General features: G+C 46.8%; 1 protein-coding gene across 1 annotated transcript in view; it reads left to right on the top strand.

Annotated features, from left to right (window-relative positions):
- Positions 1 to 11949, top strand: part of LOC125035449 (T-box transcription factor TBX20-like) — a 92248-nt gene extending 80299 nt beyond the window's left edge. Inside the window, exon 6 of the mRNA XM_047627857.1 lies at positions 9347 to 11949. Coding sequence (XP_047483813.1) covers positions 9347 to 9929 — 583 coding nt within the window. The 3' untranslated portion in view covers positions 9930 to 11949. The remainder of the gene's footprint in view (positions 1 to 9346) is intronic.
- The last annotated feature ends 551 nt before the right edge of the window (positions 11950 to 12500 follow it).

The following is a 12500-nucleotide window of genomic DNA, read 5'->3' as shown; positions in this document are numbered from 1 at the left end:
GAGAAAGACAGACAGATAGACAGACACAGATAGAAACAGAAAAGGGAAAAAAGAGGAAAGAACGGTGAAAGAGAGGAGAGAGAGAGAGAAGCGAACAGGCCGATTCCTGAGCCATGATTTACAACCTGCCAGAGTGGGTGGCCGAAGGAAGACGCCATCTTTACAAACAACCCATCATTTCCGAGAGAGAGAGAGAGAGAGAGAGAGAGAGAGAGAGAGAGAGAGAGAGAGAGAGACAGAGACAGAGACAGACAGAGAGAGACAGAGACAGAGACAGAGACAGAGACAGGGAGAGGGAGAGGGAGTTAGAGAGAGAGAGAGAGAGAGAGAGAGAGAGAGAGAGAGAGACAGAGACAGAGACAGAGACAGAGACAGAGACAGGGAGAGGGAGATAGAGAGAGAGAGAGCGAGACAGAAAAAGGGTCAGAGAGAAAGAGAGAGACGAGCAGGCAGGCAGACAGGCAGATAAAGACAGGCATATTAAAATAAAATGAGATAACCTGAATAGAAGAAACGTCCGTTTTTTATTAGATTATTTTTCTTTCAACTCGGCAAAATACATGTAATTGAATCGAGCCAACAGCTGCAGTGGAGATCGAGATAATGATAATGACAAGGTTTATTCAATGTGTAGGTATATATATATATATATATATATATATATATGTGTGTGTGTGTGTGTGTGTGTGTGTGTGTGTGTGTGTGTGTGTATATATATATATATATAGAGAGAGAGAGAGAGAGAGAGAGAGAGAGGGTGAGAGAGAGATTTAATATTGAATCAAAAAGAATATGAAGACATACCATATTTTTTTTTCTTTTTTTCGAATTCTGAAAAGCAGGAAAAAAAACAGTAGAAAGAGGAAGTGGAGAACAAGAACAAGAATTAGGAGGAAGAGAGAGAGAAGAAAAAAAAAAAAAGGGAAAAGGGAGAAGAAGACCAGGGGATGTAACAGATGACAGGGCGGCAAACAGAGCGATTAACTCTATGCTAACACCAGATATTAACTCGATTTGAACCCGATTAGAAAGAGGTAGACGTAGAAATCACTCGGGGGTGGGGGGGGGATGATGGGCGTACGGAAAGAGGGTTATTTGGGCGTGTGATTATCGCGGGCGGGTGTCGCGAAGGAGGAAGAGGGGGGCGGGGGCGTTATGGGCATTAATTACTACATGGTGCCATTAGGTCTCGCGGGGCACACCTACCCGTGCCCTCAGCCTTGCTCTTCTCTTCGCTACTCCTTCTCTTTGTCTTCTTCCTCTTCATTTGATTCTTCCCTTTTTTCTGCTTCTTCAGTCTTATTATTTTCTCCTCCTCCTCCTCCTTCTCCCCCTCCTCCTCCTCTTCTTCCTCCTCCTCCTCCTCCTCCTCCTCCTCCTCCTCCTCCTCCTCCTCCTCCTCCTCCTCCTCCTCCTCCTCCTCCTCCTCCTCCTCCTCCTCCTCCCTTTGCCCCCATGAGTATCGATACTCTCTTGTTTTTATGTGCGTTTTTGTTTTGTGTGTGTGTGTGTCTATTGGATCAGTTTGTGTACGTAATACCCTTCTCCTGTGATGGATTGGAAGAGTCCACTTGGCGCTTCGGGTGTGAAAGGGGATACGGAAGGTAAACAAAACCTCTTGTTTGGACCACGAGTGTATAAACTCAGCGCCTCAAACTCCGTCGACATTTAACACAGGTCACCCTCCCTTCACCCCCTCCCCCTCCTTCGTCCTTAAACCCCCTCACCACTCCCCGTCCCCTACCCCCTCATGCACTAGCCAAAGGTCGAAATCCTACACCTTCTTTAGTGGCCCATTTTGGCCTATTATCCAGAGCCACATGGCCCTTTTTACCGTGGACACCTAGTGACCGATAGTGTTATGGTTATGACGTCACGGGCATTATTTGGTCTGTGGCGATTAGGTCTCGGAGGGAAACCCGAGGCGACGCTGCGGGTTGACACCTTGGCTGCGGTTCGCCGGCGTTGACGTATGACAAGTTTACAAGTCACAGGTCCGGACGTGCTGTTTACAAGGGAAGACCTGGCGGTGTCATGTCTGAAGGTGGAGAAGTGGGGGGGGGGGGGAGGGGGGATTCTTTGTTATTTGTTTCGATTCCTCTTATTATTTATTTATTTGCGTATCTATCTATCTATCTATTTACTAGGGAATCAGGGACGTGTTAGGGACCGATGGAGGTCATTTCCAACGTTTGGGAGAAAACATTTGTTTATAGACTTACTCTGTAACTGCTCTACTGTACCGAGTATTAATGTCAGAGATATTGGCTTATTCCCAAAAATCCGTCATTAAAGACGCCGTAATACCCCCGATGCCCACACCTATACCTTACACTTATACCTTATATCCCCGCCTGGCATCGCTTATCCCCAAAACCACAGAAATATAGGTACTAATCCTCCCTAAGTAACTTACACAGGGTACTTAGTGGTAGTGGTAAAAGTGTGGTTAGGTATAGGGGAGGGGGGAGCGGGGAGGGGATGGAGAGAGAGAGAGAGAGAGAGAGAGAGAGAGAGAGAGAGAGAGAGAGAGAGAGAGAGAGAGAGAGAGAGAGAGAGAGAGAGAGAGAGTAAAGAAAAGAAAAGAAAAGGAAGACAGGAAAGACAGTAAGGAAATGGACATAAGGGAGAGCAAGGAAGGAAAGAGAGGAAAGACACGGACAGACAGACAGACAAACACACAGACACAGACAGTCGGTCGTTTCCAAACTGACCAACAACTTTATGATGGGTTGTTAGCGCCGTGTTAACGAGGGGCGCCGTTGGGTCTCTTGGTCAAAATCTTCCCACGTTCCAGGTTTTCCAATATTTTGAATTTTTGATTGTTTTTTCTTTCAGTTTATCGGGAGAGAAAATATGCACCGCAGTCTTGAAAATTTGCATATATATACTTAGGTTACATGATTCTCATAGATCTTGTTAAGCTATGTTTCCTTTGCCGATGTCATGTGTAAAAGATACTGTTTTCTTATTTCGAAACTGCCTTGTCACTTCCAATGATAGATTTATTGGCCTTATATCGCAGACCAATGAATGACTCGTCACGATCTTATTCAGTAACGCAGAGGGGGGGGGGCTAAGTCTAAGGGAATGTCACTCCATGTTTCGACCCTTGCCCCCCCCCCCCCTTCCCCCAGTCTCGCCGCGATTCAATCTCTTCTCGAAGATTATAATAATTTCGAACTATTCCGACTCATTTATTACCACTTCATCGAATTTACTCTCTCATCTCCAATTTAAGAGAGTCAGCCACGAGGTCCCACGAGAGCGCGTGTAAAAAAAAGAAAGAATACACGTCTTCAGGTAAAAAAAAAAAAAAATTCGGAATGAACCTAATGATAATCAAATAAATGGATAAGCAAAGCGAGAAATTCCTTAAGATTTTCCCAGAGGTGAAATTGCCATCTCATCTTCTTAGCGGATAAGCATCACTGCATGAGAATTCCGGCCGCCCACCCCGCCCACGCCAGCCGCACGCCCCGCCCACGCCAGCCGCACGCCCGTGTTAACTTGCGGGCGGTGTCACTTTTCCAAATTACAGGCGCTTTGCACAATTAAGATGTTATTAGGAGATTGAGACCAGGTAAAATAAGCTACTGTTATTTATTTTTTTCTCTCTCTCTTAAAAACGAAGAAGAGAGATAAATAACAATCAGTAGAAGCGTTAAAAAGGAAAAAGAAATGAAGAGAAAAATAAAAATAAAGAGAAAAATAAAGAACCCACAGAGGTTAGAATAGAATAACTGGCCACGCACAGACGCGCACATGTACTTCATGTACGTGTGTACGTATGTGTATGTGCGTACGTGCAGATCGATGCTCAGGGTAGGACCTGTGGTATATGAGACAGCGGGGATGAGAGAGACAAGGGAGGGGGGGAGGGGGCAAGGGATCGAGAGTGGGGGGAAGGAGGTGGTGTGGGATGGGGAAGGGGGGGGTTGTATTAAGTTCGCGAACCAGAGGCGTAAAGAGAGATTAAGAAGTAAATCTATTATACACGCGTTCTAATGTGATTATGAAGAGAGGAGAAGAGAAGGTGATGAAGATGTGCGAATAAGGAAAATTTAACAGATGCGAGGAGAGAAAGAGAAAGAGAAAGAGAAAGTAAGAAAGAGAGATAAACAGGAAAAGAAAGAGACCGAACGCCAACAAAGACGAAGAGAGAGTGAGAGAGAGAGAGAGAGAGAGAGAGAGAGAGAGAGAGAGAGAGAGAGAGAGAGAGAGAGAGAGAGAGAGAGAGAGAGAGAGAGAGAGAGAACGAAAGAGAAAGAGATAAAAGGAGAGCGGAAGACCCACTAGGGCGGATAGGGCGGGCGCGATATCAATTATGGGCGGACTCTATCGGCTGGACGAGGCCGATGACTCCCCCTGATAGAGGGTGGAGGAGGAGGGGAGGAGGAGGGAGGGGAAGAAGGGAGTGTGGGGGGGGGGGGAGTTTAGTCCGATAGATAGATAACACTTGAAGAAGATGGGTCAGGGGGGATGGGGGGGGGGTGAGAGGAGGATGAGAAAGGGAAGAGGGGGGAGGGCAAGAGGGTTGGGGAGAGGGGGAAAGGACAGGGGGAAGGGAAGGTTAGAGGAGAGGGAGGAGGGAGAGAAGGAGAGGGAGAGGGGAGGGGAGGGGAGGGGAGGGGGGGAGAGTTATTAATTAGCGAGGTGTGAGGGAGCGAGATGCTAACCTTGGGATGGTTAAGGATGGAAGGAAAAAGGATGGTTTGGGATGGAAGGGGAAGGAGGGGGGGGAGGGTAGGGGAGGGAGGGAGGGAGGGAGGGAAGGAGGGTAAATGATAGATGAAGGGATGAATTGGGTCGGTGGGCCTCCGCGTCTGTCGTTAATAGCGAGGATTAACTATGATGAGAGAGAGAGAGAGAGAGAGAGAGAAGGAGAGAGAGAGAGAGAGAGAGAGAGAGAGAGAGAGAGAGAGAGAGAGAGAGAGAGAGAGAGAGAGAGAGAGAGAGAGAGAGAGAGAGAGAGAGAGCGAGAGAGAGATGAAATAGATAGAGAAACGAGCTAAGATATATGAATAGGTACACAAATAGATAGGTAAAGCGAAAGAGAGAGAGAAGAAGAAAAGAAAAGAAAAGAAAGGAAAGATAGATAAAGAGAGAGGAAAAGATGCATCAACATGGGCGTTTAAGGACAAGAGAGGGAAGGAGGAAGACAAGGGTAGGGAGAGGGGGAGGGAGAGGGGGGAAGAGGGGAGTGGAGGAGGAGGGGGTGGTTACTTATCAATTACCGTTGTAAGGTGTGAGTTTCAGCAGAGGGCGTGGCTGAGTGGTGTGCCCGGGGCGAGGTGGTAATTATGTATTTTCTAGCCACGTCCACTTGGGAGGCGATGTGGCGGAGGTGGAGGTGGTCGTAGTGGAGGAGGAGAGGGGGGGTGGAGGGGGTGGAGGGGGGGGGTAGGGGGAGAGGAAAGGAAGAAAAAGTAGCTGGTTTGCTGGTCGTGTATGGTGGAAGATATGGGGGAGATACGATGTAGATATGTAGAATACATAGATATACTCTTTTCGTGTGCATCTCTATATGGATGCATGTACGTACAGTACACACACACACACACACACACACACACACACACACACACACACACACACACACACACACACACACACACACACACACACACACACACATTTATATATATAGGTACCCATGTATATTAGTTTGTATAACCAAGTTATAAATTTATAAAACAAAACAACAATGTTCTCTACAAAAGACGAGAAAGATCAATGCTTGTTGTCCGTGATAAATGACCGCCGACCCCCCCCCCCCCTCACCCCCCTTTCACATCTACCATCTTGCATGAGTGAAGGACGAATGTGCGTTCGAGGCCTGTATTGTCGCCGTGTGTGCGGATAAGCGGGTATTTCTCGAAAAAGTGTGGGGAAAATGTTAGGTTTGGTAAGGTCCTTGTGCATAATTTATCCTTGAAACGCAACAGTTCCAAGTCTTGGCGGGAGTGTCGAGAATTCGGTTCTTTGATGTGGTGGCTAATGTTTGGATAGCTTAAAGATTAAGCTTTTTATTTTGTGCGTGTGTGAAATTTGTCAAAGGATACGTGTTGGTGATATAAGTTGAAGGTCTTGGTGTATGAGAGAGAGAGAGAGAGAGAGAGAGAGAGAGAGAGAGAGAGAGAGAGAGAGAGAGAGAGAGAGAGAGAGAGAGAGAGAGAGAGAGAGGTGACGTAGCACCTAACTTTTCAAATGACAGTTTCAATTAAAGATTTCTCCGGTTCATTTTTTTGGCGGGAAACAGTTGCCGCGATGCCGTCCCGTAATTCGATATCTACGATGAAACGTCCTCGATCCCCTCTCGCCTCGGCTACGAATGACGCCCCTCCCTTCCCCAGGCCGTAGTGACGTAACCGCCGGTGTGCCTCTGATAATTAACCTCCGCGGTGGTACATTTTTCAAAAGTATCGTCACGACTGCGCGGGATATTTCGAACCATTAATAATTCTCGGCGATGATTCGTCTCTCTTTAAGATACGAATTAACGCGCCTCGACTACAGCATACACGATGCCTGTAACAGCTAGGTGTAGCTCGGTTAATTAAAGTCTTCGCCGAGACGTTTCTCAAAAGTCGTGTGTAATCAACCAGGGCGGTACACCTTATGAAAGTTAGAGGTGTTGAAGCTATCTAATGTTCACAGCTTTTCCCACACCTTGAGCGCCGGCTGCGGGTGCGCGACAAGTGTGCGAATTTGTACGTCATGTCCTGCGTATTAGGTGGAATTTATACGTGCTTAGCTGAATATGATATCACGCAAGAAGCAAAAATCTGTGTTTTAACATAGGTTTTCCTGGATAATAGTCTTTAGAAAGCGGAGAAAACGGCTGTTTAAAAAGATAAATTATTGTACCGATGGCGTCCGACTAGACTGCCACGAGGCGGTTGAGGAAGATGATGGTAACATTCAATTAACTTCAAGTTACAGAATGGATCACCCCCACTCCGCCAACCCACCGCACGCAGATGAGACTTCAGTTATCTAATAGCTAGATGGGCACAGGAGACTTCTAATTTAATCTCTCTTGTATATATACTTATGAACTAGCTTTTTACATTGTTTAATTTGATAGAGCACGTTTTGATCGGCTCGATGGGAGGAGGACAATTACCTACGGCTTGTGCTATTGCTAGGGTCTGTTTTACGCGAGCCAAAATGTAAATTTCGCTTCGCCATACATGGGATGGAACTTATCAGATAGCAGAGAGGGCGAGATAAGGGGCAGGAGGAGAGAATATTTTAATTCGCAAGGATCCAACCCTCCCGCCACCCAAAGAGAAAAGCAAGAAAAAAGGTGAAACGGAGAGCAACAACTCCTTTCCGGTCGCGGCGGCCGGCGGGAGCGGGGCCTCAAAGGGAGCCGTATCCTGCATCTGGGCGTCTTAACCGCTTCGTCGCCGCCTCCGAGGTGTGACCGGGATCCTTCTGGGCACCGCGCAGGGGAGGTCCTCGTGGGCGTCCTTGCAGTGGGCTTCCTGGCTGGCCCCCACCCCGCCCGCGGGAGGGGCCGACCCTGGGGGGGCGGGGGAGGCGCCGCCAGACCTGCGCCAAACCAAACACGATCAGAGTGTCCATTTGCTTTCCGCATCGCGCTGTGCCTCCGCCTTGTAATTACCCGATGCGTTGCCTCGCCGACACCCGCGGCGGAGCCTCCTCGCGCTGGCCGCCCGATCTGTGATTATTGGATGCTGCGGCGTGGGAGAGGAGGCGAGGGAGGCGGAGGCGGCTCCTGAGGGGTGCTTAGGGAGATGTGGCTTAGTGTGTCTATATAGACAGGCCTACATGCATGCATACAGTACACACACAAACTCACACGCACACACATATACAAACATACATATACATATAAACACATGCAGGTATGCATACATATGCACACATATTTAGATATATACATACATATTCATACGCATACACATACACTCAAAGTCACATACTTATACATATGCAATAATGATAAGTAATTATTTCAATTGCATACACGTATACGCACATACGCAATCAATCTTCCGCCTTACTCCCAAACATCTTGAAGAAAGAAAGAAACAGAAAAAGAGCCCAATGTTGACATCCCATTATAAAACGCCTTACGCACAACACAATCTAATAAAACGCCCTACGCCCCCCCCCCCCCACCCCACCCTGAACCGACAGTAATTACCAGGTCACAAGAGCAAAGGAGCAAAGTACCGAGGACGTCGACGTACCATCTCCAGGTCAAATAAAGGTAAAATTAATGACGGCGGCGCCTACTCTAGATTGGCTCGTGATAACCGCTGATTTCAGGCCTGCCGCGCTCATGGGGAAGGGGGGAAGGGAGTGGGTAAGAGAGTAGGAGGGAGTGGGAGTGGGAGAAAATGGGGGAAGGAGAAGGAGAAGAAGAGTTGGAAACAGAGAGAGAGACAGAAACAGAGACAGAGAGGGAAAATCTTGCCAGGCGGGCCTCATTTGCGTTGTTTTTCTTCCGTTGTTTTTTCTTGCGATGCGCGCTTGTTTTGTGTTTCTGCGACCCCGATTTTGTGGCGTCTTACTGTCAGAAAAGGATGTTTGTTCTTCGTGCGAGTGAATATGATTTCTGTTTGGAATTTTACGTTGTTTAGAACTTTAGACAGACGATAGTTGTTATCATTTGTTTTTGTTTTCGTAAGATTAATTTACATTGATGTAAAAAAAAAAGGAAAAGGCATTTTTACATGTGTATTTTTTCGTAACATATTTGTGTTAAGAAATATCAAGCCGTGAGAGAAATAGAGAGAGAAATAACGTTAATTAATTAGCACAGGTGTTTTATTTTTTTTCTCTCTCTTTTTGTTCTCTATATCTTTCCTTTGTGTTTGGGCGGCCTAGATGAACACTCGACGGCGCTAATAACTCCCGGGCGATGTTAAGCCTCCATGGCCCGCTACCTGGCCCGGGTAATGGCCCTTCCGTTGTTCATCCCGGCGCCAAGTTCGGTCCCGCCTTCTAATTTCCTGAGACAATCCATCAAAAAAACACATTCCAGTTTTGAAGCGTGATTTCATTTGATCACATTTTCTTCTTGATGGACTTTTCAGGGGGGGAGGGGGGAGCCATGCTTGCCCATAAGGCTTTGTAATCAAGAGTGGTATGTACTAGGTGCTTGTTGGGGAATGTCCATTTCGGGGAGAATGTCCATTTGTCATGTACTCTGGTTCCATGCACTTCCACCGTGACTAAAAGGGTGGAGAGTTCATAATTGTAAGTCATGGAAATGCTCGGGGTCATTAGAGCGAGTGGGCTTTTTTGTTGTTTCTGCCTCGCGACGAATGCGGCCCGTTGACTGAGTCGTTTTTTCCTTCTCCCGCAGAGATACTATGGAGTCGATGCTGGTGGACCCGCGGTACCTGGGAGCTCCCCTCAGAGGCTATCTGGAGCTGGACGCTGAGAACAACAACCTCCTGGAGAAGGCCCGAGCGCAGCTGATGTGGGACCGCCTGGCTGCGATCACCGCCCCGCCAGGAGCCTCGGGAGCGCCCCCTCCGCCGCAAGTGGCCGCCGCAGCCGCAGCCGCAGCAGCAGGCCTCATACCCCCCTCATTACCTCCCCAGCTGTACACCCTCAACCACACCCGTGGCAACCCGTCCCCCCTGCCGCTGCCCGCACACCTCTGGTCGCAGTGGACGGCGCTGCACGGCCTCAGCCACCACAGCCCGACGCTGCCGCACCTGACCTCGCCGCACACGTCGACGGCGAGCCACTTGTCACACTCGGCCCTCTCCGCCGCGCCCTCCTCGTCCTCGGCCTCGGTCTCGCAGGCGGCAGCGGCGGCGGCCCTCACCCGGCCGCTGTTCCCGGCGCCGCTGAACCTCCACCGCTACTCGCCGTACTTCCTGCCGAAGACGTCGCCCTCGGACCCGCGCGACCACGCTCTGCCCGACCACCAGTCCTAGAGACGCCCTCAACCCCTCCCCGGCCCTGCTGACCGCAGCAGCCCCCGGGGGCGGGAGCCAAGTGTCTCAGCAGTCACCAGTGCCTAAGGGAACTTAGCTGCCTGGCGTGACTTTGTGTTGAGGTACCTGAAGTGACCCAAAGATGCCAAGTTGGACTCACATCGAGACGCCGCTGCCGGATCCTACCTCCCTACACTGCCAGGACTTCTGACGCCAGTGACGTGGCGTGAAACGCTAGCTAGGATTCTTGCGTTTGGACGAAATAAGGGACACAGTATTGTGGATATGTGCTAAAATTATCAAATATGTGAATAGAAAAAATATGTTCGGTGCCACAGTCACGAGGGCGGTCGGAAGTGAAGTCTTAGTGCCTACATCTCGCAGGCGAAGAACCAAAGGCTGTGATGGACACTCCGAGTGCAGACCCCTGGCGAAGGTGACGCGGGTGCGGTGGACAGGCTCTCGGGTGACACAGACTCTCCGGAAAAGGTGTCAGAGGTGTCGGTCGGGTAGTTACCCATAGCTAACTACTTAACCCAAGTTAAGAACAGCGCTTAAGTGTCCTCGGACGAGATTTTAAGGTGAGGCGACGGCGCCGGCTGGAGCCTCGCGCCCTTTCGCGCTGTCCACGAGCTTGGGATGTGGAACTCAGGATCAATGACTCAGCATTTTGTGACAACAAAATTTGTCGTTGTTGAGTATCTGTCAACGTCAATGTTTCTATTTTTTCTCTTATTTGAGAAGCGAAATGTGAATCTATATTTGTATTTGTTACGTTTTTTTTTTTTTTTTATTAAGTTCACAATCCCCTGTTTCTCAAGATAATAAAATATTTTTTTTTAGAAATATGACTATTTAAGTTTACAAGCTTTAACTTGGTCTTTGGACTGTTCCGTTTCAATAGGATCGTCAGAGTCGGGTACGGAATAACATGATATCAAAACAAAAATACCACATAAATTTAGCAAAATAACAGACCATTACAACGAAAAAAGGAGAATAAAAAATATCCACAATAAAATCATAATTATTGTAAAAAAAAACTAACAAAAAAACCCCATAAAATATTGATTTTTTCGACCCCATAAAATTCACTTCGAAAGAAATAAGCAAAAATACTCCAAGAGCTTTTCTCAGAACTGACCCCTTGCCCAGTAGGCGATCAGAGACGACCTGTGCCAGTTTCGTGCTGTTTGTGAACGGATAGTGAAATTACCAGTGTATGACGAGAAGACTTTTTTCCTAAAAGAAAGATAATTTTATGATTTAAGATTTTTTTTTTCCTTCAAAATTGTGTAAATTATGAAAAATGCAACAAAATAATTAAACAAGTGTAGCGTGGCACATTCTAAAGTCACGAGTGCCTTTGAAACTACTTGTGCCAAAGGTTAATTTCCTTATCCCAACCCCTCCCCCTTTCCCCTCCCCCTCCCCCGCCCCTTGATTTCAGAGTTCATTCCTCTTTTATTTCTGTTGTTTTCTGTTTTTTTTTTTTTTTTTTCCTTTTCTTTTCTTTTGAAAATAAAAATATTACCTGTTGTGCTTCAATTCTGTTTATCTCTAGTTAATCTCTCTCTCTCTCTCTCTCTCTCTCTCTCTCTCTCTCTCTCTCTCTCTCTCTCTGTTCCGTATGAAGAATACGATTGGATTAATTGTATATTATCTACAACATTTCCTCTGTTTTTCTTCTATTCATCTCCCAAATCTGCTTGTAATTTCTGGCTTAGGTTAATATTATTGTTATTTTCTAAAATCTACATAATTTCTGAATGTTATTTGATGTGTATATATTCAGATATGAATCGCTGTAAATATTGTTGTATATAGAGAATAGTATGCGACATTTTCACCCCTATGTTACATTTAGGAAAAATCGCATCTCATATTTATTGTAAAGGTTTTGGTAGACGTTCATGTATATATAAGTTTTCGTAACTTATTTTACAAGTGAGATACCATGTTGATAAGATTGCCCGATCCTGCTGTACATATTCAGGTGAATATATGTGATGAAACTAGTCGTGTTCATTTTATTTTTTCCCGACCGGACACTTTATAAGGAAATGAATGACATGGAACACACACACACACACACACACACATATACATATATACACATTTGTGTGTGTGTCTGAGAGTACGTTTGTATGTCTGCGTGTGTATGGATGTATGTAGGCTAAGTATATTTACATCTGCACTCATAAATAAACCCATTTGTATTTACACTCACATTTTCGAAAACATGCATTTCGCATTGATCTAAATTAACACTGACAAACTTGACACGAAAAGCTCCCAGAATTCCCCAACCCATGAAATAAACACGTGCCTAATAAAGCTAAATGAAGCGCAAATGACTTTATAAACAACTGCAGACGATTTGACGAAAGATCCACCTGAATACATAGTCACATTAGCAGGTCCGATGAAAATCTACAAGCGACGACAGGTGTGATGCAACCAATCAACTCATATGGACAGAGGCGACAGACTGAATCAGCTGACGGACTGCTACTGATTTTGTGTCAATACGTGGAGACAGGTCAGTCCACTAAGGAATTGGGGTGCCTT

This window comes from Penaeus chinensis, chromosome 19 (genome assembly GCF_019202785.1).
Source record: "Penaeus chinensis breed Huanghai No. 1 chromosome 19, ASM1920278v2, whole genome shotgun sequence".
Lineage (NCBI taxonomy): Eukaryota > Metazoa > Arthropoda > Malacostraca > Decapoda > Penaeidae > Penaeus > Penaeus chinensis.
Note: the sequence above shows the minus strand (reverse complement) of the source record. Positions and strands in the feature narration are given on the sequence as shown.